Raw genomic sequence first — 26,901 nt, 5'->3', positions numbered from 1 at the left:
GTATTTATCCTTGGTCAAAATGGCTCGATATATGACAGCTGGCCATTAAATATCTCCTTCCTGCAGGAAAAAAAAAAGGACTTTGAAGCATCCCGAGTGGCCTGTTGAATGTCCACTTGGGAATTTCTAAACATCTGTTTCTTCTGCTGTATAAATATAGATATGGCTCAGAAGTCGGGAAAAAAAATCCCGATTTTTACCTGGTGCTGCCGCATCCCTTTAGTGCACACGCACGCACACGCTATTCGGCTCTTTCACAGACAATCTACAGGACTTAAATACGCGGGTTTTGCCTCGTCTCCATGGACAGTGCTATCGCCTGGAGAAAAACGCGCCGGGGAGAAGCTCGCGGGACACGCGGTGGGGGGGGGGCTCACGCGCGAGACGGAGCAGGATGCAGCAGCGGCTCGGCGCTGCGGGACGCCGGAGGGACGTTCCCGGGAAAACGCTGGATCCGTCGAGCCTCCCGGCGGCTCGGCCTCAGCACATCCCCGGGCTGCAGCTCGCTGCTGCCCCGCTCCCGAGCTTGTAGAAAGCAAACGCTAAAAGACTCGGAGCGCGTTAAAAATAAATCTGTATAAATGATGCCTTTTGCTTCTCTCGCAGCTTGCTAACACGTGGAAGATTAGTTACCTTTGAGGAACTTGTTAACACCCTGGTGGTTCTTTCGTCTGAAACAAAACTCACCCCACACTTTAAATATCCTTTGCAACAGGAGAGGAGTTTTACTATTCCCTAGACATTCGCCTTTTCTGCTAAAGACACGCTTCAAACTCTTTTAGCCTTTAAGGTATCCGGGTGTATTAAGGAGGACCTCACGGTGCTTTTAAATGGGGGGGGGGGGGGGATCATTATCACTATTTGCACTTTCCAAGGTGATCAATAAATGGAAACCTAGTGCGAAACATTAAAAAAAAACAGATTTTTTTTTTCCCCCAGCAAGGTACACGGTATCTCACAGGCAGCGAGTGACCTGGAAAGGGAACCTGCAAAGCTGGGGTGGGAAATCATCCTCGGACGCCCATCTCCGCCCCGTCCCGCTCTGCTCACCCGGCCCAGGCGCCGGGCACGTTTTCCCGCTCCTCTTCCCTGGTGGCAGTTCAGCCGCGCAGCTGGGAGGTCGGGAAGCAAGTCGCGGGCTGGAGCCAACCCTCCCGGCCCAGAGAGCGGCCGAGGGCGGCGCGGGTGTTGAAAACCACACGCGGTTCCCGCGCACGTGGCTCCTTCGCGCTGGAGGTACACGCGCCCAGGAACGGGTTTCCTTCCCTGCAGCAACCACGTGGAAGGGTCGGATCCAGCCCTCTCCTCGCAGCATCCATGATGCAGAGGACGGAGCTGTTGGGAGAGCTATGCACAATGGCAGGATTTATTCCTGGGGGTGAATTTCCTCGGGCAGAGCCAACGGCTAGGTAAGATTTAAGTGCTCTGAATTAAAGACTGAGATAATTGGAAAATTCCTGTTTCAGAGGAAATGGATGTGGAGTTGTGCAGCAAATGGTTTCCTTAAAATGATACATTGGAATGAGATCTTATATTAAAGGATATCAAAATGAGTGGTTTGGTTCAGAGCAAAGGTCCACCAAGGCCACCATTCAGCGTCCAACACCTGCTACAAGTAGCTGCCTAGAGAAGAATAAGGACAGGGCCAGCATATACGACACTTCTCCTTAATATTCTGACTATTTGCAACTCAAAAGATTTTGAGCCTGTTGCTGTGCATTAAGTAACCCATACAGGACCCCTTTTCCAAGCACTTATCTGGTCACCGCTCAACCCACAGAAACTTTGTGCATCCTCTGTGTCCTCTGGCAAGGACACAGTCAGCCGGCTGCATGAAGGTCTGCTTCACCTGTTTTGAACCTGATGCCCATCAGCTTCATTCGCTGCCCCTTACTTCACAGAATCACAGAATGGTTGAGGTTGGAAGGGACCTCTGGAGATCGTCTAGTCCAAACCCCTGCTCAAGCAGGGTTACCCAGAGCCCGTACGTCCTGAGCTTGCCTGTGAGGATGTTATGGGAGACAGCGTCAAAAGTCTTACTGAAGTCGAGGTAGACAACACCCACTGCTCTTCCTTCATCTACCCAACCAGTCATTGCATCGTAGAAGGCTATCAGGTTGGTTGAGCATGATTTCCCCTTGGTGAATCCATGCTGACTACTCCTGATCACCTTCTTATCCTACATGTGCTTGGAAACGGTATCCAGGATGAGCTGCTCACCTCCTTCTCCCATGGAAACGGCCCGCTTGCTCCTACACTCTTTCCAGTTTGTTAGCCAGCTACCAGGTCCATGCTGGACCTCCCTTATTACACCAGGCTGCTACAGAGTTTCTATATTTCTCTTGCATCCTGGACGAATTCAAAACCATTCCAGTCTCTCTGCACATTTACAATGTATAAATGTGAAGAGATTAATGTGTATAAAGATAATGTTTGCAGGATATGTTTTAAATGTGAATTGTTATACGACGGAGCCCAACACTATCAAACGTGGTGAGAGCAACGTCTCTAGGAGAGCAGGTATGGACAGCAGTAATCAAACCCTCTCTTCACAATTCATAATCATATATGTTCTGGAAACACCAAACATTCAAAGCACACGAGCACTGGTGGAAAGTGTCTAATACGCTATAGGAAACTCTGCACATTACCTGTACTTTCCATATTCGAATAATCTCACAACTTGAGGATTTTACAACCTCAAGTGTGGAAGCAACTGCTGAGAGTCATACTGAAAAATAAGAGATCTTTCCTTTCTAGTGGCACACGACGCATATTCAAAGCCCGGGGGGGTGGGGGGGTGGGCAGAGTCTCCGACCAAATGCCGAGTTGTAGGAAACCGCACCGCTACTTCATTGCAAAGTTCGAGTCAAGACCTTGTGTGTGTGGTGGGGGGGTGATTTTATTTTAAAACAAAACCGATTTCACTCATTCCTGCTTGCCAGCCGAGGCGCAGCTCTGGGACACGGCTGGTGGCATTTCAGCGAGCTCCATCACCCCGGCCCTGTGAGGACCTCCTCCGGCTCCGCGTCTCCAAGCGAAGGCTGCCGTGCAAAAGCCCCTCCACCAGCTGCCGCTTTGGAATAACCCAGTGCCGCAGATTTTGTTGCTCTGTCCCTGACCCTACACAAATTTTACCGACCGTTTGGTGGACGCCGAGGTGGCTGTGAGCACCCCGAGGGAGGCGCCGCGGGAAGCAGGAGCAAAGGCGCCTGCTGGCTTTCAACACCTACAAGGCACCAGACAGGCAAACTGGATTGCTATTGGAAACCAACGGCCTAAACTCTTCCTAAGACTTAATCTAAGCAGAATTTAGGAGGACACTCAGAAGCCACATAAAACAAATAAACAGAACCTAAAGTGCACTTGTGTGTGCTGTTTCCATCCAATTATTTTAAGCCAATTCCTGACCTGGCGTGGGGGGAACCTGCAACTCCGCAGTCCCAAAGCCAAATAACTCTTGCTCGCACGGGATGAAATTCAGCCCTGCGTGGCAGCTGATGCAAAACCTATTTTGCACTTAATTCCTGAAGCCCTCTTTCAGGAGGCAGGGAGAGAGAATGGGGGAAGTAAATTGCGTTTAAATCGTGCCAAGACATCAGCCCAGCAGCCGATTTGGCCTGGTGCACACTACAGAAACGCAGATCCAACAGAAACGTGCCGCAGGAAGGCCAGGGCTGGGCACCTTTCCTGCTGCTTCTTCAAACCCCAAGCTGAACTGCACGGAGCAGGCGGTTGCTATTCGGCCTGAATAAACGCTGGGGTATCTGAGCCTACAGGGACGACGTGAGGGTCCGTGCATACAGAGGGTTTGCTCCTCCTGGTCCATCTCTGTGAAAACGCCCATGTTTTTCTTTGGTTTCCAAATGTATTGGTCAGATTAATACAAGGCATTTACTTGCATTACAGAAGGCAGCATTAAAATGCATCATCGCAGCAACGAAAATGCACACACACAAATATATATACGTGCACGTGGGAATGTGCGTGCGTGTGCATGAAAAGGTTCAGCTCAGGTCGGCGGTTAGCTGCTGTTTTCTCACCCTAGGATTTGTAATTTTTGTAATTTGTTGTTTACAGCCAGGATCAGACTGCTAAAAGCGAAACTCTTTTTAACGCTGAATTCAGTGTGTTTTGTCGATGACTGGGGGAACGTTAAACCATCTGCTGCTTTTTGATGGAACCATCTCTCCTCCCCCCTGCCTCTTTTGAACACTGTGTCCTGGTTTATGGTTGTGTCTTTACAGGGCTAACTCTACAGCGAGGATTTGGGGGAGGGGTTTAGGTCTTTTTTTCTTTAAAGTCATGCAAAATTGGGAAGAAATAACTAGTTGTACAAGCCAGCCAACGTCATTAACAGGACCACAAAATAGAGGAAGCAAGTAATCTCAAGCAAGCCGCGGGGTGACACCCCACCAGCGCTCTCGGCAGGAGGTGTGGGTAGTCAGAAAGGGGGAACGCTTCCCCTCCACTAGCTACAATCAGCTGGGGAAATTCAGGTTCCCTCTCAGAGACATTAACAGTAAAGACGCGCAGCAACACCCTTCCCCGGTGAAGTCCTCCCTCCCGGCACAGAAGGGCCCAGATGTTCCCTGGGGTGTCCCACCTGGCTTTGCTTCACCAGGACCTCGGGGAGGAAGGCCGGCACTGCACCAAGGGAGGAGACCAGACATGACAAGCCTCCAAGCTGGTGGAGACCCAGCGCTGGGGAGACAACGCAGCAGGATCCAAGGCTGTGAGAGCCCGAGCTAGGAGGCCTGCTACCAAACAACGTCTCAGACCCACTATAAATTTGATTGCAGAAATGGGGACTGCAACAGCGAACTGAATCGGCAGTGAGAGCATCAGCCCAGTTCACAAACTAAGGACTGGAACCGCTGTTGAGATAAAAATTGATACACTGTAGCTGAGATAATTTGCCTTTTCCTAAAGAAGGCCCATATTTGGTGCTAGAAGATATGAAGTGTTCTTGTAGTCCTAGACTGAATCTTGTCACTGCAGTATTTAGGAGATCGGGGCTGCAGAAAACCAACCTTTTTTCTGCCAGCTCCAGCTGTGGCGAAAGCAGTCCCCTTCCTGGAGGACAAAATGTAACCAGCCTCCAAAGGATGATATCGCTGACTGCTGATTCACCAAACATCTACACACATCAGCTCTGCAATATCAGTGCAGAAGGTGCAGGAAGCCTGTGTAAAGCCATGCATGCGGTGTTGCAAACTCTTCACACATCCAGGTCTCCTTACACCAAACTCTCGGCTGAGGTATCTACATGCACCAAGATTATGGAGGTTTTTGACCTAGTGATCCAGTTGAAGGCTGGGCAGTGGAGAGATGAGAGTGCAGGAGCATCTGTGGGTTGCAAAATGTATGTTAAGGTATGTGATATTTACGCTAGGAGTATCCAGAAGAGTGACGGTATTGGCCACTGTACTGGAAACATACAGCTAGAGTGGAAAGAGAGTGTGTGACTCTCTAAGGTGTGACAGTCACATTTGACATTCTCCAAACCCCTTCAATGCTGCAGCTTTGCAAAGAAAAGGGGGCAGCAAGCTGCTCATAAACCACAGCTTTATTTCACACCGGATAAGTCGTATGTTATAGTCTCAACATTTTTCTTCCTTCGTTCAAAACAAAAGTTTGCGATTCAAGACGAAATTTTGAAATTCTTCATTAAAACTTTCCATTCCTCTCTCATCACAAGACCCTGCAGGGATGATTTTAATGTTAACAATAGGAAGAATGAGCAAGGCTGAAATAAACACAATCAAATGTCACACTCTGGGTTATCACAGCATGATCATCTGCAGGGATCGAGAAGCACCTGCTCACCGTAAGCAACGCTGCATCGTTGCTTAGCTGTGGGAACAGAGGTTTCCTTCTTCTGAAGCCTTACGGTGAGACACCATTAGCAGCAGAAACAACTGACCTGAGAGAGCACGGTCACTCTGATGTTCCTCTTGTGTCTCCTGGCCATCACAACGTAACTCCCATGTCCCGAGACAAGCTCCCGCTACCAGGCACACAATACTGCAGGACACCCGTACCATGCCTGACAGTCTTACTGCTGCTAAGCTGCTGAGTTTGTTACCTCTACAAAAAACTCACCGATGCTCTTACAACTGATCCTTCCTCAAATGGCTAAGACATCTGTCATACCCAAAACTCAGCACATTTGACACCCCACGTGCCCTCTCACTTCCAGCATCTTCTCTGTTAAACGGATGTAATTTTTAACTACTTTTGAAAAAGAGTTGTTTCATTTAATTTACAATTTCTATAAGGAGAGGGGGAGAGACTTAATAGATGATAACCCATGCAACCCCACTAACGTTTCCAAAAACCAAAATGTCCCCCATTCCAAAGCCCACTCTTGAATATATTAGTACAAATCTGTGTCCAACCAGGGTCTGTGTTGGGAAATCTCTCCTGGCTTTACCAGCTTAAATATCCTCAGCAAGTACAGAGAAAACTGATTCTGAACTCATCTCCTGCCGAGCCCCATCCCAGAGATGCTAGTCCTTGTCCACCTGTCTCTTCCCCACATGACTTTGTCTCCTCTCTCTTTGCTCACATCTTCTTCTGTTTAACTGTTGACATAAATAAATTAAACAGAAACCAAATTCTCCCCAGCTTCTACATACCTTGAACCTTGCTGCTTCTGTTTCTCACTGCAGAAGAACTTGCATACCTGAAAGCTTATCTCTTTTCCAACTCCATTAGTCTCTCTAACAAAAATTACACCTCTACCACCAAATATTGCCTCTCTTAGAAAATCAGTGCAAGGTAAATGGCTTTTGTTTTACAAATTTGCTAGGATCCTGGGGGAACACTCCTATCTGCAGTGAAGGGAAAGATCCCATATGCTGATATGCTGCTTTTCTCCTTCACTGTCGCCACCCCATCTTTGCATGTGAGATGACCACATCTGGATCAGGTTTTTGTTATGTCGTGGCATGGCTGACACCCCACCAGTGCTCTTGGCAATCACTGGTTTGGCAGGTGAGGACCCAGCAGGGCTAACGAGCAAAAAGAAGCTTAGTATAAGCGGATCTGAAACAACACAATTTAAATCAGGTTGGCCTTAGTATATAATAAATCAGTCTCAGTCATAAGCAACATGGGTTAGAGTTCACCAGCAATCAGAGCCCTGCGACCGAACCTAAAAGTAAAATGAAATTTATTGGTAGGTATGGAAGGAAAAAAAGATTACCTTCTACCATCTAACCAGTCTGTCTGATCCACTCATCTCCTATGCGATGTTCTGTAGAGTGACTGGTTGTCTGAATTGTTTTTTCTTCCTTGGTCGTATAACTGTGGCACTGCAACAGAAATTATTAATAAAAACATGTTATTAACACTAACTTTCAGTGATTTGACTTCCAGTCCTCAGTCTAATGATGACAAGTCTACTGCAGAGTATCATCTAGAGGACAAACTGCCAAATCAGAGCAGGCTAAAACCAAAGGGATTACTTAATTAATCTCATTAACCACCTTAACCACCCATTTCAGAGCAGATAATCAGCGTAAAATACAGGTATAGCTTCTTAGTTGAAGGTGCTTGACTGAAATTGCTTTCTTTGCGTTCAACGGGAGATTCACAGCGTTAGGACAAGGGACCTCCAAACACACACGCAGACCTGGCGGGGCCAATCTCACCAGATTCGCACCCCTCAGCTCGGCGGCAGCTGGCCCCGATACAGCTGAGATCAGAGCACACCACCATGCTGCTGATCTCAATTATTTATATAGGAGCTGATTTGAAACTAAGTGGGTTTTGGAGGTTCTGTGCCTGCAGCTTTTCATACTCAAATAATTGCCATTGCAACTGTTTTAGTCTTACGTATTTGTTACTATAGAAACCCCTTTGTGCTAAGCGAGATATAAACACGGGGCCAAAAAAACATGACCCCTGCCCCAGCTGATGTATTATTTAGGAGACAAGAGATGGAGGCGCAGGAAAAGGGTGGCTTCATCTGATCAGACACAGACGTCTCCATGGGAGCAACACTTCCCCAGCTCCTCTTCTGGCCAACGAAGAGCGTCCGCGTTGGAAAGAGATGCATCACAGCCTGCCTACATCTGTATCTCTCCACCGACAATACACTTCTGTCTCGCCCTAAAGGGGTATGTTCATTAGGAGCTTATCGTGTGCAGCATAAAGGAATAGCTCCCCCTAATGCCACCTCCTGCGACTCAGCGAGGTTCTCCGCGTCGCACCCAACACAGCAGGCAAGCAGCAAAAGAGACGGGGGCTGAAGGCATCTCTCATGTAGTGTTGCGTCACGAAGCACTTCAGCAAAGAAAAATATCCAAAGGAAAAGGAGTCCTTTGAACGCCGGCATAGGGCCCAGGGTCACAACATGGCACAGGAAAGGACACCCTCATATAGAAACCAGTTCGAGCAGCGAGCCGCGTGGTCCAGGATAAAGGATCCCTCTGCACCTAGGAGAGGAGCCTCTGGGCTCTGGTTTGGTACCTGGAGACTGATTTGTAATAAAATGTATTGTTCATTGGAGAAAAGAGAGAAGGAAGACATCCCTAGTTTAAAAAAAGGCAATAGCCTTCCCTAGATTATCCTTTATTGTAACTATATAGGTCTCCCATCACCAAATACCTGAGGACATTCACTCCACAGCACAGGCAGGGCAGAGTGCACTTGGGCAGAGCAAGAATCTAGTTCTGATAAACACTCCTTGTTATGGGTTGCAAAGAACATATCCCCCAGAAATTAAGTATTTGCCAACAGGTTTGCTTCCATTCAAACCACACTGAACAAAGAGAATCATGGATATTCGTGCTTTGGTCCCCTGGCAGGCTGCGCTTTTTAAAATGCTTTTGAATTTTGCTTTTGTGTCCTTGCCTACCTTCCTCCACTAGTAAGTGAGGACAGACACTTCCAAAAGGCAGTTTATCCCATTTTAAGAGAAGTGTGAATTCTGTTTAGGATAAGGAGAATAAACTGCCCACTGAAAGCAGAAGGAGCCCAGGCAAAGAGCATAGTCTAACTTGGAGATGGCTGGAGGGCAAAGGGATGACTTTCACCTCAAGTCTGAAGTTCATGTTTGCTTGATGGGAGTTCTAGATCTGGATCCTTGTAATGTTATTTAATTGATGAAAATTATGCTCCCTTCCATTTTGCAATAATCTGCTCAACTCAGGCAGTCATCGGAAGTCTCACAGCCTCATGAAAGCATGAGCTGCCAAGGTCTTAGCAGGCCCAACAGCAGCGTTTCTCATTCCCTCAAGATGCTTTGACGCCCAGTGAAATAAAGCCAGTGCCTAAACCAGCTCATTCGCCCGCAGCCGTCGTCTCTAAGTAGCAGCTGCAACAGCAATTGCATCAAAGTTAGCAGGGCCTGGTTTCTGACGTGCCCGGGAAAGGGGGTCTTTCTTTGCAAAGGGGTAACAGAACAACAACTTGTTCAGAGGGGGGAAAAAAAAAAAGCAGGAAAGCCGGGAAGTACCAAAATAAGAAAGAAATAAAACAACAGCCCAAAGCCTCTCTGGTCTTGTGAAAATGTTGCTCTTGTGCTGTGCAAAGCGGCAGGAAGTATAAACCCCTACCCATGTGCAAGTGGTCACCAGGAGACAGCAGCAAGGGCCCCATGATGTCAATGCGTCTAAGGGTCTATTTGGCAGGGCGGAAGTCGCTGTGGTTACAGAAGAAAACCTCAAAGTGTTAAAAAAAAAAAAAAGGGCATACCACCGGGACGCGGGGCTTTCTTGATGGGTTTCACATCGCACAGACCATCTGCCTTGCACAAAGCAACTTCTGTAGAGAAATTGCAAAGAGAACAATTGAGCAAAGGCACCAGAGGAGCCAACCTACATGTCAGCAATGCATGCTCTTGGAGATTTAAAAAAATATATGTATGGATACACGCTGTAAAATACTGCTGTGGACTTTCTTGCTGTATAATAAGATACAGTACGTTCTGCTGTCCACACTAGACCAGTCCGGAGCACGCAAGTGAAGGCAGAAAAATCTCTGCCAAGAAATGCAACTTGGGGTCCGCATCCAGGGCATGGGATCTTTTTGTGCTTCCTGCAGAGCTGGACCTGATACAAATCCCCCAAATGGCTGGGAGACAGCAACCTATGGCGGCTGATCCCATTTCAAGCACAAGTGTTGTCAATATTAATCTCTAGCGGAGTGGTTGAGGCAAATCCTTGACACCGCTTTAAAAAAATGATAAATGAACCCAAATATTGAATTAGACCTGAATTTCTTCAGAAATCTTCTTGCGCTTCATTCTGCCTCAGATGCTGAAAATTGTCTCCTTACATAAGAGGGTTCTGATGACATCACATCCTCTCCAAAAAGCTACAGAGCTTGCAAAGTCAACCCAGAAAGATCACTGTCGTGCCGCTGCGCCATCCTTGAGGACTGTCACTGCTAGGAGCAAATGGCCAGATCTCCTTCACTGCTGTTTCTGCTCAGTCTGGGTCTCTGTGAGTATGGAACCAAGGTGGTACATGACCTTGTCCGGGAGGAGCAAGTAAAACGGGAGGTTAAGCCGTTCCCCTTTGTCTGAATCCAAGAAATCAGACAGAAAAAAAAATCAAAGGGGAAAAAAAAAAGCAAACCAAAAAGATTAACTTTCAGGTTTGCTTGGTAAACGTGTGAAGCAGAGAGACAGAAAGTCTCACGTCCATCCACGCAGGGCAGTGAGTGGTGCGACTCTGGCGTTACACCACCAGGAAGGGAGCCTGGCCGGACAACTCTTTCTGGAAGGGAGGGTGAAAGGGAGGAAATGGGGATTTCATCAGTCAATATTATTAGGGAGTCGCTTCAAATAAATTGGGAAACAGTACCATCCTGGAGAAGGCACCTGAAAGGCTTCTCTGAATGGGAGGATCTGTCTTTAAAGGCTGAGTGGGTGACTGCTGGGCACCCTCTAAGCATGATCTCAGCAAGGACTCAAGTGGAATATTTAAGTCAGCCGGACGGCGTGGTCCTCCCCTTGCATTTTACTCCACAGCCGGTGTTCCTCCATAGCACTAACCAGCAAGGGAAAAGGTTTGCCCCAAAGGCTAAGCCCCAAGGAGCAGACCCTGTGGTTTGTCCACAAGGGACATTGCTTTTTCCAAGTGGTTTCGCTGAGGGCGAGTGGGCTGTGAACGGAGACAGGATTTCTCTCCCGCAGGCTGCTGTGGGATCCAGGGCCAAAAGGACATGATGACAGCCAAGTTTCGGGACAGCAAGATCACACACCCCCAGCTGAGACAGCGGCTGGAGCTGGAGTGTATGCCTGTTGACAAGGACAGCGGGGTGTCCTGGATCCGCCAGGACAAGGATGGCACCCTTCACTTCATCGTGTTCATTAGCACCCTGTCTCGAACGACCTTTCAAGGGAACAGAGAAACATCTACACGCTTTGAGGCAACGAAAGACAGCAGAACCTCCCGACTGGTCGTGAAGTCTTTCTCTGAGCAGGACCAGGGGAATTATTTCTGCCTCATCAACAGCAACCAAGTGCTGTATTTCAGCACCCGCCTACCTGTCTTCCTCCCAGGTCAGCAACATCTTCTCCCACTTCTGTTTGCTCTGCCGAAACCCCCAGCGCCCCTTGCCCGTGCCTTTTTTAATCAGAACCATCTCCCACAAACCCCATCTCCTCTGCCAGTTTGCCCAACACGTCTTGTAATCAATACGCTGGTCCTTCTGCCAGAGGCTCTCTGCTCACCTGCTCTTCTGGTGAACATCCCTGCAGCCCTCCTACGTGTGCTGCCTCCCCTTTTCTCTTCACCTCCGCTGGCTACCCATATCATCAGGGTTTGGGAATCCCCAAAGAGGGTGCAAGGTCTATACAACCAGCTGTGGTACCGTCCCTGCCCAGAGGCAGAGATGATCAGACGGACCCAGGGTCACCTTCCCATCCCATTCGCGGCTCAGAAGGGATGGGACTAAAACCAGCTCCACAACCACCCCCTCCTTCCCCGCTTTGCATGGGCCCTAGAAGTCCTCCCAACCTCAAAGCACTTTCAGCACCTTAAAAAGAAAATCACAAGCAAAGCAGAGGTCATACTTGGGAAAGAAAAAGTCCCCAGGGCTTTCCGTACAAGTTTCCTGATAGCTACTGACAAGATGGGGCTCAGACGCTACAGGGGCTGTGGCAGAAAATCAGAGATAAGGAGTCTGCAGCTCTTGCAGTGTATTGCTGGGACGTGATCTCGGAAGACCCTGCTCAGGGGAGCGTTGCGGGGGGAGCCGCAGTACAAAACGGGCCGTGCAAAGTCGCCCAGGAGCTGAGTCCTGTGCTGGCGGGGGTGGCAGAGCAAAGAGGAGGGAGAGCGCGCGCTGTTTTTCCGTGTTTCACTACATGCCCCGTTCCTCCATCTTCGCCTACAGTCAGAACCACAAAGGCGCCCACCACAACAGCACCCACCACCCAGAGCAGCATCACCAAGACAGAGCCCTGCCTAAAGACGCCCGCGCCAGGTAAGGGGGCTGCCGGCAGGGAGAGCGAAGGAGCCGGCCTCCGCCGGGCCCCTCTCGGTCCGCGCGCAGGGCATCCTCCGCGTGTGCTGCCAGGCCACGTGCGGTCGTCCTACGTTCTTCCAGGCCAGCAGTGGTGTTTGGGGGCTGAAGAGCCAAGTGCAAAGCCTGTACTGACTGAAGGCATTTTGGGAACGGGGGGAGAGGGAAGATCCTTCAGGCTTTATCAGTCAGAGTTGGCTCAGGGGCACGTGCAGATGAGAGGGTTAAAATTCAAGCCCCTGTTTTACTCCACTGCAGAAAGGCTAAGGGTGACTTCAGACGCCCTCGCATGCACCTCACGGCAGGGCAGGCTGAGAAGAGGGAGAGGCTGAAGGAGGGCAGAGCCTTGCAGGCAGGCGCTGGTTTTAGCCTGGGCAGGAGACGCAAGAAAACTTTTGGCTCAGGTCCCCAGGAACCGTGAACGATGCACGGGCTGGGCTTGGGGACCCCCCGGTGACCACCCCTCCGTTGGTGGGACGGGGAAGCCCTCTGCCTCACCTACAGCTAACGGCAGCCTCGCTGAAGGCAGGGTGGCTCCCTGGGCTGAAGGTCTCTGCACGGCTCCCCCAGCGCGGCCGTAACACCCGTCACAAGCACCTAGCGGACGTCTCCTCTTCTCTCTCCTTTTTTCCTGCAGAGACAAGCAAGGAGAAAGGGCTGAATTTCTCCTGTGACATCTTCATCTGGGTCCCCTTGGCCTGCGGCTGTCTTCTTCTCCTCATTGCCCTGATGATCACCATCATGCTGTGTCAAAGTAAGAGACCCGCGCTCAACCCCCACCCCGCACATAGTCCTCTAGCCTCAAGCCGAGGAGCGCAGCCCTGTCCTTCAGGGGCAGCTGTTCCCCTCATGTAGACATCAGGCAACCGGGAAGCAGGGAACACGAAGGGAGGACCACTCTTAAAATCGGTTTCCATATCCCCCCCCCTAGATTTAGCCTGAGAAATAACCATCAACTTCTACGCTATAAGACAATAGATTAGAGAAAATTTACTCCGCCAAACTATATAGGCTTCACCCTCATCAGTGCATCAAGGATAAACGTACCAGAACCCAAAACACTTTGATTAAATAGAATAAATATGCTTCAGCATGGGGCTTGCAAATTCAAACGCCAAGAATTTTACTGGCAGCTTGAGCTATAGCCAAGCTAGCAACTTAATTACATAGGTCCAGACACTGGCAGAGTTAAAGCAGTAAGGTAAAATCTCCACGAATGCAGAAGTCTGTTGGTGAAACTTCATGTCTGAAACATCTCTGATTACCTGAGCAAGCAGTGAGTGCAAATAAACTTAAATCAATTTAATGCTCACCGAAATCGGTTTTCTTTTGGGGGAAGTGCCCAGCAACACGCGGAAGCTATAACGATTTCATTAATCATTTTCATTTCATTTAATTGCTTCGGCTCATTTGTGTGGAACGCTGTGAAATGTTTTACCGCTAAATTAACTTAACTAGGTCCTCACTGACACCTCAGCCTAAAGCTGCCGTGAGACAATTCAGCAGCCCTGAAAAACACCAATAAAGTCCACAGACATAGGAAGGAATACGTGAAAAACCATTGATGAGCCACAGCCAGAGTTCAGGGGCAGCATCAGGGTGCAACCAGCCATAACAGGGAAAGAGGCAGCCCCAGGAGTCCTCCTTCCCAAGGGAAGAGGTAGTGTAGTGGATCCAGATTCCCTCTGAAGCCAACAGGAGCCCAGAGCCCCCCATGTGCCTTAGGATTCTCTGGTGACCTGCAGCGTCATTCAACTGCTAATACTGCTCAGCCACTTATTTATCTATTTTTGCCTCTTAACGCTGGTGTGGATTGTCAGTGAAAAAGCCATTTGCTGCAATGACTTTCTGCAGCGAGCAGCATGAAGGCACAAGGCCAGATTCCTCCCTCAAGACACAGGCTATTTCTTCTGTGCTAAAATAAATGGCTCTACATTATAGTTTGCTGAATGCATCCCGTAGTAACGGCACGGATGTTACAGTGGGGAAGACCATTATTCCGTGGGACAGATCCTCAACCGATATTGGTCAGCCTAGCTCCACCAAAACGAGGGGCTCTAATATACGCTGGCTAAAGGTAAAGCTCAGTACGTCCCTGTATCCCGTAGTACATTTGTAAGAGCAGTGAAGAGGCCCAGAGGGCAGCCACGACCGATAATATGCTCACGCTGTGGGAAGACAAGATCTTGGCTACCCGGATTTGAGCTTGGCTGCAGCCTGGGTGCAATCTGTGCCACTCGCCTGCTGTAGACATAATTGCTGCCAATGAATTTTCAGCAACTTTCCAAACTCACTAGAGCCAACACAAAACAATTCACTGTCAACGTGCCCGGGCTGACCTTGCTGCCGTTACTCATACGAAAACACTCTTTAACTCATGCAATACTAAGTTGACTGAACGTGAGCTGCAGCACGGCTCGCCTGCACGGCGTTTCTCGCCAGGGAGCAAAATAAGCCTGGTTTACCTGCTGCTAATCCTAAGGCAAATGCAAACAGGCAGCTGACAACTTGCTAGAGAACGGCGGCAGCACACTGCTGCAGCATTTGCTTCACTAAGCTGCGCCTTGGTAGCTTCTTTGAACTAAAATGTTTTCTTTTCAATTTTAGAAACCAGGAGACGACGATGCAGATGCAAAAGGTTAGTAAACGACAGCTGTTGACAATTTTTCTCTTGAACGCAAAAGCATCTTGCTCAGAAGTGATAAAGCAAGCAGGTGCCAAAAACCCCCCCAAACCCTTCATCTGATATAAAGTGGAGGAGAGGGAATTGTGCAGTTAATTAATTGGGGGTGGTGGGCGGAAGATGGTTCTTTGCTCTTTTGGGTTTTTTTTTTTTTAATATTAAGTAATTCAGATCACTGGAGTACTGACAATGCAGCATATACTAAAGGGAAAGAGAGGAAATGCTCGCAGCAGTCCAAAAACTCTCCACACCACCCAGTGCTCGTAACTAACGTTCCGTTTGTGCATTTCCGATCATCTGGGGCTTGTGTTTTTCCGACCACCACTATCTCCTGAGCAGGTACAGAGTAGCCTGGCCCCTATCCAACACCGCTCTGCGGCATGTGCCCCGTCCAACAGCAGATAACGTGCACGCTCAGAGCTCACGTACCCACCTCCCTCCACCGCTCAGGAGCAGACGGCCCCGCATTTCACAGGGCTGAACGCCACCCGGGCAACCCAAGGGAGGGCTAGAGTATCTGCAAGGGAACGCAGCTGTGAGGGGCTTTGAAAACAGGCGTTTTTAGAGGTTTTTGCAATCTCTTACATCAGTCTGAATTTCATTTTCTGCTTTGTCCAGCACTTTGACTGGGCTAACGCAGAACTTCATCCAGCCGACAGCACTCCTCTAACACAGACCAAGGGGGTGACTCTATTTCATTCCTCTCCTTCCCCAAACTGTTCCCTTCAATTCCTCACTGGACCATCAGGTTACGTCCATGGACTAGATACAAATTATACCATCACCACCAGAATCCCCTTCTGCACAGTTTTGGACCATCGCCACGGTTTTGGACCAATATCACCACTAAGTAACAGGGCTTCTTGCTTACAGGGTCGGAGAGGCTGATGTGGCCCCAGACTTTCCCAAGAAACCGTAAGTTAGACACGTATGGCTCTGGAGTTAACCAGTTTTCTAGGGCAGACAGGAATCCTTTTTTCTGCTTTCCTTTCTTTCCAGCCCTCGCTTTCTTCTCCCCAGCCCACTCACCCTGAGTCACCAGGAAAATACTATGGGAATAAGAGCAATTGCAGTATGGAATTTTCCATTTTTTGAACGAGAAAACCCTCTGACCCACATTTTGCATCTGCAAACCGACTTCCCTGCAGCCCGTTTCCTCGCTTACTTCAGGCTGTTGCCCGCTCTGCAGAAAACCACCTCTGCGCCTTTGCAAGCCCTGAGCAGAGAGTGCACCCTAGGGCTCGCACTCAAAGCGGCACCCCAGCCCAGCCGCCCCGGCTACCGCACTCGTCTGGCGTTTAGAAAAGCTGAGTTGCAAGAAAGTTTGGAGCAGTATTTTCACACCTAAATTCCAGTTCCTTTTTCCAGGCACACAGGTTTCACAGCACAAAACCAATAATGTTTTAGTTATCTAAATTAATGCAACCACCCAGAAAGAAATTGCTAACAGGAAACACCTCTCCCCCCTACATTTCCAAAAAACTGGCCGCTACAATTTTTTTTATAAAGCATAAAGCTCAGAGAAAGCATCAAAAACCACTGCCTGAATAATAACGCTCTCTGGAAGAGGGGCTGAGTGGCAATGCCTTCTGGTTTTTAAGAGCAACCTCGCTACGTGAACCTGGTGACCACGTAAGAACAGTCACACACACCGACCCGCATTTTTTCTTGCCGGTCTGAAACACGAAGGGCACAGCCTGCCGGTTTTAGGACGGCTTTTTCCTATACCCAGCACAGCAAACTTCTGATCCTTGCCTGGCTTTCCAAGTGCTAAACTCTAACGAAGAACTGTTCTTGCAGCGTTGCTTAGGGCAAAGCCTACATTCTTCGCTTATCTAAATCCCTGGTGCCAGCCCTGAGCAAAGACGCTCACTGGCTCAGGGGAAAACAGGCTGCAGAGCGCTTCAATTTTGGTACCGATGGAGTGGTTGGATTGCAAGTGCTTCAGGAAATCATTTTATCACGAGACAGCTTTCCTTGGGCAGTGCTAACACGACAAAGTTCTGTTTCAAGCAACTGTAGTGTTTTCAAGCTTTTATTTAGAGAGGAAATCCCTGCTGCTGTGAGCGGTTCCCACTCCCTGAGACGAAGCTCTTTAGCAGTGAATAGCACCAGTCACTCAGAGTGCCGCAGGATCTGGCCTGGGATTCTTCCTGGCAACCACAGGATTTATTTTTCCTCCACAAATCAATTTGCAGTGAAAATGGGTGCCAAATCTTTAACTCATTAAATCAGCCTAAATCTCTCAATTGCTGGGGACCGGTAATCTCTACCACTTTGAGAGCACGGTTGGAGTCCGTGAGGCCTCCTTTTAAACTAATCTGCAGGAAACTAGTTTGCAACAAGAAAAAGGCTTTACGAGAACAGGTCACCTGGCTGCAAAACCCCCGGAGCTCCTTGCAGCTCTTCTCCCCAGAGTTCAGGACGCAGCACTGCACCTAACGTGCTAGCTGAGACGATGCTCCTGGCACTCCTGATTGCAAAGAAAGTCCTGGTGACGTGCCAGAAACGTGCAGAGAGCAGGAGCAAGCAAAAAAGCCTCAATTTTTTTGTAATTATTTTAACATTTGGTTAGAAGTGTATCCTAAGAAAGCCCTGCTACAGGCTGTCACTAGTTGCTTGCTGGCAGATAGTTTGCTAGACTGAAGGGGATTTGGCAACACTTCACAACCTTCTGCTCGAGGTCCCAGGGCTGCCAACCAAGGCAAAACGAGCTGATCAGCAGCAATACAATAATCATCTTCCTGTTCATTTCACATGAGAGTAAATCAGAAATATTTCTTTCTCTAGACCTGCAAACGGGAAGCCCAACAGGAAGCCCGGCGTGCCAAACCGATATATGTAAGCACCTCCACATTTTTGCTTCTGGATTGTCTTCAGGGAGCCACCACCGCGTAAGCCCGTCACCTGCGTTATCCATACTGCTAACACTTCTCACGTGCTCTATCCTGTCACATTTGAAAAGACAAGAGTTCAGAAGGAGCAGAGCGCCCCAGCGAGCTAGCAGGCACCTCCTCTGTGAACCACATGCTAAAACACAGCTCCTTCCAAAATTTGCTCGAGTTTCTCAGATCGGTTCCCAAGACCAAATGCCACCTTTATTCCCAATGACAGAGCCCTGTGGTGCAGGCAAAAGGAACAGGTTGATGTTGACGCTGCCATATATCAGCGCTAACTCAACTGGAAATACGAGTATTGGCTGGACCTTTGCTCAAGGACGTGCAATGATTCTTTCTAAAATGCAGCAAAAAGTTGAATTTGCCACAAGAATGACTTAGAAATAAAAGCCCTCCCTTAACACACCCTCTTTCCGTGGTGCCATGCGTCTCCTAGAGGTTTTATTGTTTCGTCTAATATAACACACTGCTGCACTAAGAAGGTAAATGCTGATTAAAAGGCTTTATTTTATTACAGTCCAGGAGGCTAAAGTGTACTGCTTCCCTCTTGCTGCCCTTGTTCAGCTGCTAGCCCCACTTCCACTCGGTTCAGCAGGAGCTTTCCCTGAGCAAGGAGTGTGGGGTTTTCTTTCTTTCCAGAAGCAATGGTCGAGCAGTGAAAAAGTCTGCGCCACTTGCTTTGGTTAAGAAGGATTTTTAGCATACCAACTTAGGGCATGCTGATACAACAAGAATGAGATTTGTGGTTTTTTCAGTTCTGTATTTAATGTAAATACTTTCTTATTACATTTGCAGATCAAGAACTGAGAAAAAAAAATAAAACAATATTTCCAGTTAATCTTACTTGCGTCTAATACTTTCTTCTGTTCCTCGCCTCAGAAAAGCTAAAAACCTAGAGGGAAAATATAAACGATGGTTAGAGGGAGTCCTGGGCAAGGGAAGAGGCAGGCTCTGTGATTCGCATACCAGCCTGACCTTTAGGATGCCCGAGTTCAGCTTCCCCCAGCTTCAGACTTACCCCAGCCTAAAACCATCTCTTTAAAATCAGCTTTCCCAGGGACTTTTAAGACGGGCCTAGTAAAACTTCCCCGTGGTGTTTTGAAGGTGGATGAAATACTCTGGAGATGCTCAGGTATTCTGGCCAAGGGACAGATAAGAACCTGAAGCAGTAAATATCTGCACGTTCTTGTAACCCAGGCTGTCAGGAAATGCTCTACCTGAACCGTCACAGAAATCTAAATCTTGTTATTGTAACAATGATGGGAGCTGTTGAATTTTCTATTCGAATGTGAGGATCTAACTTACTGCACCTACAGAAGAACCCATCAGGAAAGCAATGCAATAGCTACACTTAATTAACCAACACAAGGAAGGGAGATAATAGAAGAGAAGGGTGCCAGGTCAGCGTGACTTACGCCGTTCTGGGAACTAACAGATCCAAGGGCTACACGCAGTTACAAAACCTGCTCAGGAGAAACCGAGGGTGCAGATGACTTGGGGAAGAGAGAGAGGGTCTGAAGATCTTCCTTCCCCTACGGCTGGCCCTTGGGAAGACAGGTATGAAGACTGTTAACGGTCTGAAGAATAGTTTCTGATTCAGTGATTTTGTGCTAAATAAAGCATACTTTGCTTTAAATATTTACAGATATGAAGCACCCTGACCAGAGCTTGTAGGAAATCCTGCTAACTAACGAAACTAAAAAAAAGTTCTTTCTCCCCTACCCCTCTCTGCAGCCAAACAAAAGACCAAGCATGTTATTTCACTCAACCATAAGGTCTGTAACTTCAGAAAAGAAAGTCCAAGCAGCTCATGTGGTAACTGATGGAAACATCAAGCTCCACAGCTAACATATCTCGTGAACCACTACTTATCACCTGATGCAAATGATACCATCTTCATCGCAAAGGTAAAAGCCAGTCCACTATAACATCAGAGAGGCAGGAGCACTTTACCTAAATGTGTCCTTCTGAGGACTCTTATCATGAGACCCATCTGCCCTAATTTTAGTTCTCCTGATTGCAGACATCAGGCTATAGGCACTCCCTCCTCAGTCAACAGACAGAGGCCCCTCCACGGGGCAAATCTTCCTACTCTCTGGCAGGTGAGAAGACTGGAGGGAGACACCTCTCTCCCACCAGAAGCAACTGAAGGAGCCCAAACAACAGACTTAGCCCAGACATGCCTCCTTCAGCCGGCTCAGGACACAGAGACAAAGCCCACCCTCTCTGTCTCCAGGAGGGTCTTGCACAAGGCCACTTAAAGAAGGAGTCATAGTTTTTTTCTTCCGTACACATCAGTTCTCAGATTTTGCTCATTCTTTGCACTCCAGCTCTTCCTCTTCTGCTCCAGCTCTTCTAAACACTTTTGCAGGAAAAAGGTAAAAATCTGTTTGCGTACAGTCTGTTGTTTCCCACACAAGGCCACATACTGCACATGGGAAGCCTCTCCTTCAAAATGCATTTTCCCTAGCACAGCAGTTGAATGTGGCATTCTGTGATACACTAAAATCAAATGTACAGTGTTAAACACTGAAGAGAAAACCTAGCAAAAGCATTATTCTATATTTTACTCTCTGCAAACTATGCTGCTCTTTCAGATGAAATGATTATTTCACAATCCATGCATTAAATATTTATTGCTAGCTCTATTGCTATGAGAACGTACAGAGGTCAACCCTGTGGCGAACAATGTGATACATGTATTTAAAATCAAAAAGTATTTCAAGGGGATGAAGACACGTGTAACAACTTTCTCGCCACAGAAACCATGTGGAATCCAAACACAGGATAAGCATAGAGCAAAATATCACCCTAAGCAAGGCAAAATGTATTTAGCCATTATTAACTACTGGCACTATCAATGCTCCCCTGTCCAACACCGCACTAAGATCCTGGCCCTGCAATGAGATTTATGCAGCCAAAGCCCTACTGATGCCCCAGGTGAATGTAGTGAAGGAACTGGAGGGAGCTTATGCTTTTCTAAGTAACCTTCATTTGAACTGGAAATCAACATCTGGGGAAAAAAAAAATAAAATCACAGTACTGACAGTTGTAATTACCCTCCTGAATAGTGCATAAAACCCATCGCACACTGGGGGCTACCTCTTTTTGAGTTCTGGTTGATCTCTTTTAACCCTAACGCCAAATTTAGAGGGTGCCTAACTCCCTCTACGCACTCTTCATGCCAAATCGCCAACCTGCACTCTGCTGGCCACAGTTCACATCACGCCATGGGCATGCTCCGCTCAACTGGCAGGCACCCAGGTGTCACAAAACCAAGGTAAGCGCGATAACACTGCCTGCATAAAACATTCCCTCTTTAGAGCTCTGTGTTTTCTCCATATGGAGAAAGCAAGTTAATGGACACATTACAAATTCTCCTACCTGCCAATTTCTGGACAGTGTCATCACAGCTGTCAGCTATGAGGCCATGGTTCTTTAGTGCATATAATCACACTATAAAGATAATACATGACTGTTCATTGAACTCGATTAGCAGTTTTCAGCTTCTTACTTGCTAACTATCGGCCGGAGGTCACCTTCAATTCTCTATCTTCATTCATGCCTTCGCACCTCTTTAAAACACTTGGTGGTCTCTGATTTTGATTCTTAGATCTGTAAAGATGACCAAAGGGATGTATCACTCAAACTATATATTAAGGTTGGCTGCAAACTGCATATAACTTAGCAGTAGGACTATTACCCCCCTGTATATTTTAAGGTATTATGAGCAAGCATAAGCATATTAAGGAATGAATTTTGAAAGAGTTTCCATCTCACTGCCCATGGACTTCCCATGAGATACTGCAAGTACATGCACACAGGCTGTGGTCCATCCTATGATACCTAGGAGGAACTTGTTCAGCTGTCAACTCTTCCATTTCCTCATGGATTTTTCTGCCTGGGAACCACTGCAATTGAAATGATGTATTTTAGAAGCAAACCAGATCAGTACTGATTTACCCTTCATACTCGGTAATGCGAATTGCTGTGATTCAGCATTTGCTACAAAAAACAGCAAAATCATCTTTTCAGAAGAGCAGAAGTCTGAGAGAAGCAGAATAGGCAGCTGGAGCAAGAATGAGGATGGATGTGCCAGAATAAGCAGGTACTCTCCTTAATCACAGCCCCATTTCATGCTAACACCCCCAAAAATGAGGGACATCTCACTAGCAGACACATCCATGAGAAGCTGGCTTTAAATCACTAGACTAACGTCACCAAGGAACCCTCTAGCAGAGGCAGGGACCCAGCACAGTTCCCCAAAGCAACACTTGGCTTCCTTAACTAGTTCTTCCCTCTGTGCAGTCCCACAAGCAATTCATTATTCACCTTCCAAATTCAGGTCGGTTGCAGCCAGCACTGTGTCCACCTACTCTGATTTAAACCTGTGGCTCTAGAAGACCTGCTAAGTCTTCCATTTAAGTGTAGAGATGAGTAATAAACATTCTTTATAAATAAGTCTTGGATTTTCTTCACAAGATCAACACTTACCTTTGCACCCCTACTGATAAGCTACAGGGTGAAAGGCAAAACCAAACCACATCTTTTGCACTGAAATTGTAATAACCAGACGTAAATGTCACTGCGCTGGCGAGAAGGGAAGGAGCTGTGAGCCACTCGTGCCCAGCTGCAGAGGTGAATGACTAATGTGGCACCATACTAGAAGGCACAGAGATGCCTCTAGCAAATCAAGCAAGCTGAGAGCAATCTGGCTACGTTTGTGGTTGAGCAGGAAGCCTGGGCTGCTGTTTGCACCGATGAGGCAGGAAGGACTGGGTGAGCTAAAGCCTAGCGAAGCAGCTCAAGGGTGATGGTTCTCCGTGCAGCAAGTTGTTGGTGTGCAGGCCCTAAAGATCTGGCAGCTTTTTGCTAATAAGACGCGGAGAAGGTTCTGGGTCACCAGGAAAGGCGACTTGACAGGGTGCAGAGGAGAAGGCTGAGAGCTGCCAGGGTTGGTATGAGGATCGAGAGCAAGCTCCGAGGGAATGAACTGCTGGGGGTGGAAATGTGTTTCTAGAGGTTAGTCACTGCAAGGCAATGAAGAGCTGGAGATAAGGAAGGATTTCCAAAGAGGAGGGGAAGGAACAAATTTATTCAGAGGTTGAGGATTACCTAACAGCGGAGTGGTGCAAAACTCACAGAGGGTGATGAAGTAAAAGGGAACAACGTGTGAGCTAACACTTTATAGCAGAAAGAATGAGAGCTGATTTACAATTTAAACATAACCTCAACTAATAAAACAAAAAAAGGGTTCAAGACAGTCACTGAAAGCCCTGTGAAACTGAGGGGAGCTTCAGATGCCCCCATAACTTAGACCACCAAGAATTTCTTATCTGCAGTAGACACCCACTTCTTCCTCATCCAACAGTTTGCTTATTCTGAAATATTTTGAGAAATAAAAGGTTTTCAGGAATTAAATAAAGTCCCAAATTAATAAAACGGCCAAGAGGACCCCAAAAGAGCCAAGAACTGACCTGGTTGGTTGAAGTCACTTTGTCAGTCCAAGCCAGTACTTGACAGATGGCCTGTTACAGCAAAAGCACCAAAGCTCAGCCCAGGCACCTTGGACTAATGCTACGGTAAGCTTCAGTGAACCTAACAGTGCATGTTGTGGAAGTGCTTGGAACCCACCCCATAAAAACCATACCCTTGATGCTGCGTTTCTGCAGCAGTCAAGAAGGAAAAAAGTCAGGAAAGAAAGACAGGAAATTCTGGGAAGGACAGTAAAGAGAGAGTGAAATATGACCTGTCTGTAATTAGGTTTCTTCCTTTTGATTCATCTGAAATCAAACCTATTTAACATGCAGGGTCAGCATGACCCATTAATCACTAGATTTCAGCCCTGGGCCCTCCCTGCTGAATACACAGAGTGTGATTTTTGTCCAGGAGAGCTATCACATAAGCTTGTGCTACCTGTTTTTTGAAATCTATTGTATAATCTAGAAATTCTGGAAAAATACTCAAACTCACTCTCAGTTCTGGGAAGAAAATCTGTCAAACAAAAACTAGCCATATGCACATATTTAGGTTTTTTTCCCCCAAGGCAAATGTCTCATGGATGATGCTAAAGACTTGAACCAAAATGCTATTTGCATCTTCCCCCCCCCCCTTTAGCCAAAGTAAAAAAAAAAACAACAAAAAAACCCACCATGATCGTTTCACACAGTTACTAGAAAGGAAGAAACCAATGCCAGTGCTACCAGGTTTGAAAATAAACATGAGGAAGAGGAAATGCAGGGGAAAAGGGAAGATCCATTTTCAAAGGCTTCATTCACTCCAGTCCAGGTCACATTGCCCCCCAGCTTGGGCACCGAGTCTTTGCTGCAGCCCACACTGGAGCTGTGCTGTCTGCCTATATTCATCATAATCCTCTAGATTTTGGAAAATTCTTAGTTCCAGAGTGGATTACCAACCGGGCCACACTAGCAATGTGTTTTTGAATATAGAGATACAGTTGTCCTTCCTCTAATCATACACTGATATTCTGCTGCCCTAAAGGCATGCAGCGAAGGAATAAAAGTTAATGCACAGCTAAGCATTAACACGGCTATGGAAGAAGCAGGGTGCTTCCCTTTATCTTAAGCTACGGACTGAAAACTGCAGAGGATAAAGCAAAAATGTGATTTTCAAAGGCTGTTGGCAAGGAACGGCAGATTGCTACAGGTTAAGGAAGCTAGCTGGATTCCTCCCTTCCCTACTCAGTTATTCTTACTGTAGATATTTTAGCTTTCACGATTTCCCCTCTTCCTTCAGGCTTTACAGGTACTGTAACTGTCCTGTGAAGGTGCACCCACCGCACCCATAAGGTTGCACACTCCAAGTTTATTTTAGTCTCCTGCTTTTTCCCTGCTTCTACATTTGGGTTCTGTCTGCTTATTAAAATGAGGATTTTGTCAGCTCTTACGCTAAGAACTACTGTAAGTCAGTTCGATATGAAAACACCCGTTCCTGCAGAAAGGTCCAACAGGATTCAACAGGAATTAGGCTATGAACAACTCCGTTTTCCACATTTCTCTACAGCTAATTTAATGCACACAGGAAGTCATAAAGGAATATTATCCCACACTCTTCTCTCACATATGTACGCTTTTTTAAAATCACTCTTCTCTTACATATACATATTAGGGCTTGAATTAAATCAGAAATAGTAATGTGACACTACACTACAACTTTACTTATTACAGACCATCTCTGCCACTCTCTCGTCTTTTTTTTTTTCCTACTCTCAAAGCACCTTTCCCTACGCTGCCTTCTCCTAGTCACAGAAGGAGGGCACAGAAGGGGACAGAGATCATGGAAGACTTTTTTTTCCAGGAAACAAAACAAAACAAAAAAACCTCCGCACAGAAGAGAAAACAGTATTTTGCAGTAGACAAACAAACCTTGCAAGGAAGATCTAACCCAAATTTCCTCTGTTAAAGCTGGCAAGTTGGCTCTAAGTAGTCATAAATACCTGCAGCTTCTACACACAGCAATTAGCAACGTGACTTATGGATAGAAGACTGAAATTAATACAGTATTTCCTGAGGGAAACGCACTGATTTTTAGCAGGCATTATTATTTGCTCAACCATCTCTAGTTGCAATTTATAGAGCTGATGTCACCGCAGGAGAAGTCTCCTTTTTTGAAAATACTTCACAAAGCAGATGAGCACTGAGAGTACTGAACAGGAGGGTAAGGTCATCAGCCTCGTCTTAAAGACATAGTCACAGCACTACGAAAATGGTCAATAACTCTTAACGACCACTTAAGGTCAAGAAGACTATGCACTATTTTCATTTCCTAATATCTGCTTTTAAGATCTAATTATGTTTTGTATCACAGCTCAGACTTAAAACCCCACAAGAACATGTCACATTGGATTTGCTATTTAAGGCAACACACAAAAATTAACATTAAAACTCAGTCTACTAATAGACACAGAACTAACACTATTATCAAGCCATTGCTATGGAAATCACATTTATAAACATCCATTAAATTATTTACAGAGTACCTTTAAACTAAGCCTTTTATATAAAAGCGTGGTCAAAAATAATCTTGCCTTAAGGCCCATCTACATTAGTAGTCAGTGCACTTTTTCTTGCCAGGGAACTTCTGCTGTGACACATTCTGCATCGGAGAGTGGAAATTACCAGTTGCAAGCTTAGTGCAACATGTAAAAGTGACACAGTGATCTGGATGCAGATACAACTACATTAGATGCATAACTTTACTTTTTATTATGCAGCAGTCTCATTAAAAGGCACTTGCTGCACCAAGGGACTACTTAAAGGTTTCCGAATCTGGTCCAGAAGCATAAGAGACAGACTTCAGACACCACTATAGGTTTAAAATCAAATATATAAACCCTTTTCTACCGTGGATGTGCCCAAACTGCATAGAGAAAATGTACACATCCCAGCCATGATTACATTTCAAGTACTAAACCCATATATTACTATTTGCTCTTCCCCATACAAGCACTTTCTCAAGTCACCAGAGGTACATCGGGCATCAGGAGGAGACAACGCGCGTCACCGCAAAGGTGAAACAGAACGACCGCGATGCTCAAAACCTAGACAGTATTTCACAGATGCCCGGCACAGCAGCCCGTTACTCGAAGCTTGCAGGCGTTCTAGGTTAAACTGCTAGCATCATCTGTTGGTGGAGTCCCAAAACTGCAAGCAAGTATTTTTAAGTAAACATACAGGCAGCTAGGAAATTATCTGGTGGTAACAGCTGGGTTTGTGAGTTAGTTATGCATCTACATATGCATTATTTAAAAGAGAAAACAAGACCACTCTGTATTAAAAAGCTTCTAATATGTAAGCTGAATTTTTAGCTTACTGTCTT

At 46.9% G+C, this 26,901-nt stretch overlaps 1 protein-coding gene and 1 long non-coding RNA gene across 2 annotated transcripts; one reads left to right on the top strand and one right to left on the bottom strand.

Moving 5' to 3' along the window:
* Positions 1-5,586: 5,586 nt before the first annotated feature.
* On the bottom strand, positions 5,587-13,108 carry LOC136992208 (uncharacterized). The gene is made up of 3 exons (XR_010884293.1): positions 12,982-13,108; positions 7,211-7,319; positions 5,587-5,704 (listed from the first exon to the last, which is right to left on the bottom strand). It is a non-coding gene; the product is annotated as an uncharacterized lncRNA (long non-coding RNA).
* Positions 10,383-18,796, top strand: CD8A (CD8 subunit alpha). The gene is made up of 7 exons (XM_067297201.1): positions 10,383-10,454; positions 11,150-11,518; positions 12,355-12,444; positions 13,121-13,237; positions 15,091-15,121; positions 16,040-16,081; positions 17,957-18,796. Exons 1-7 carry the CDS (start codon positions 10,409-10,411, stop codon positions 18,009-18,011), a joined length of 750 nt encoding a protein of 249 aa, XP_067153302.1. The 5' UTR covers positions 10,383-10,408; the 3' UTR covers positions 18,012-18,796.
* Positions 18,797-26,901: the final 8,105 nt, after the last annotated feature.

The sequence above is a fragment of the Apteryx mantelli genome, chromosome 5, assembly GCF_036417845.1.
Source record: "Apteryx mantelli isolate bAptMan1 chromosome 5, bAptMan1.hap1, whole genome shotgun sequence".
In the NCBI taxonomy this organism is placed as follows: domain Eukaryota; kingdom Metazoa; phylum Chordata; class Aves; order Apterygiformes; family Apterygidae; genus Apteryx; species Apteryx mantelli.
Note: the sequence above shows the minus strand (reverse complement) of the source record. Positions and strands in the feature narration are given on the sequence as shown.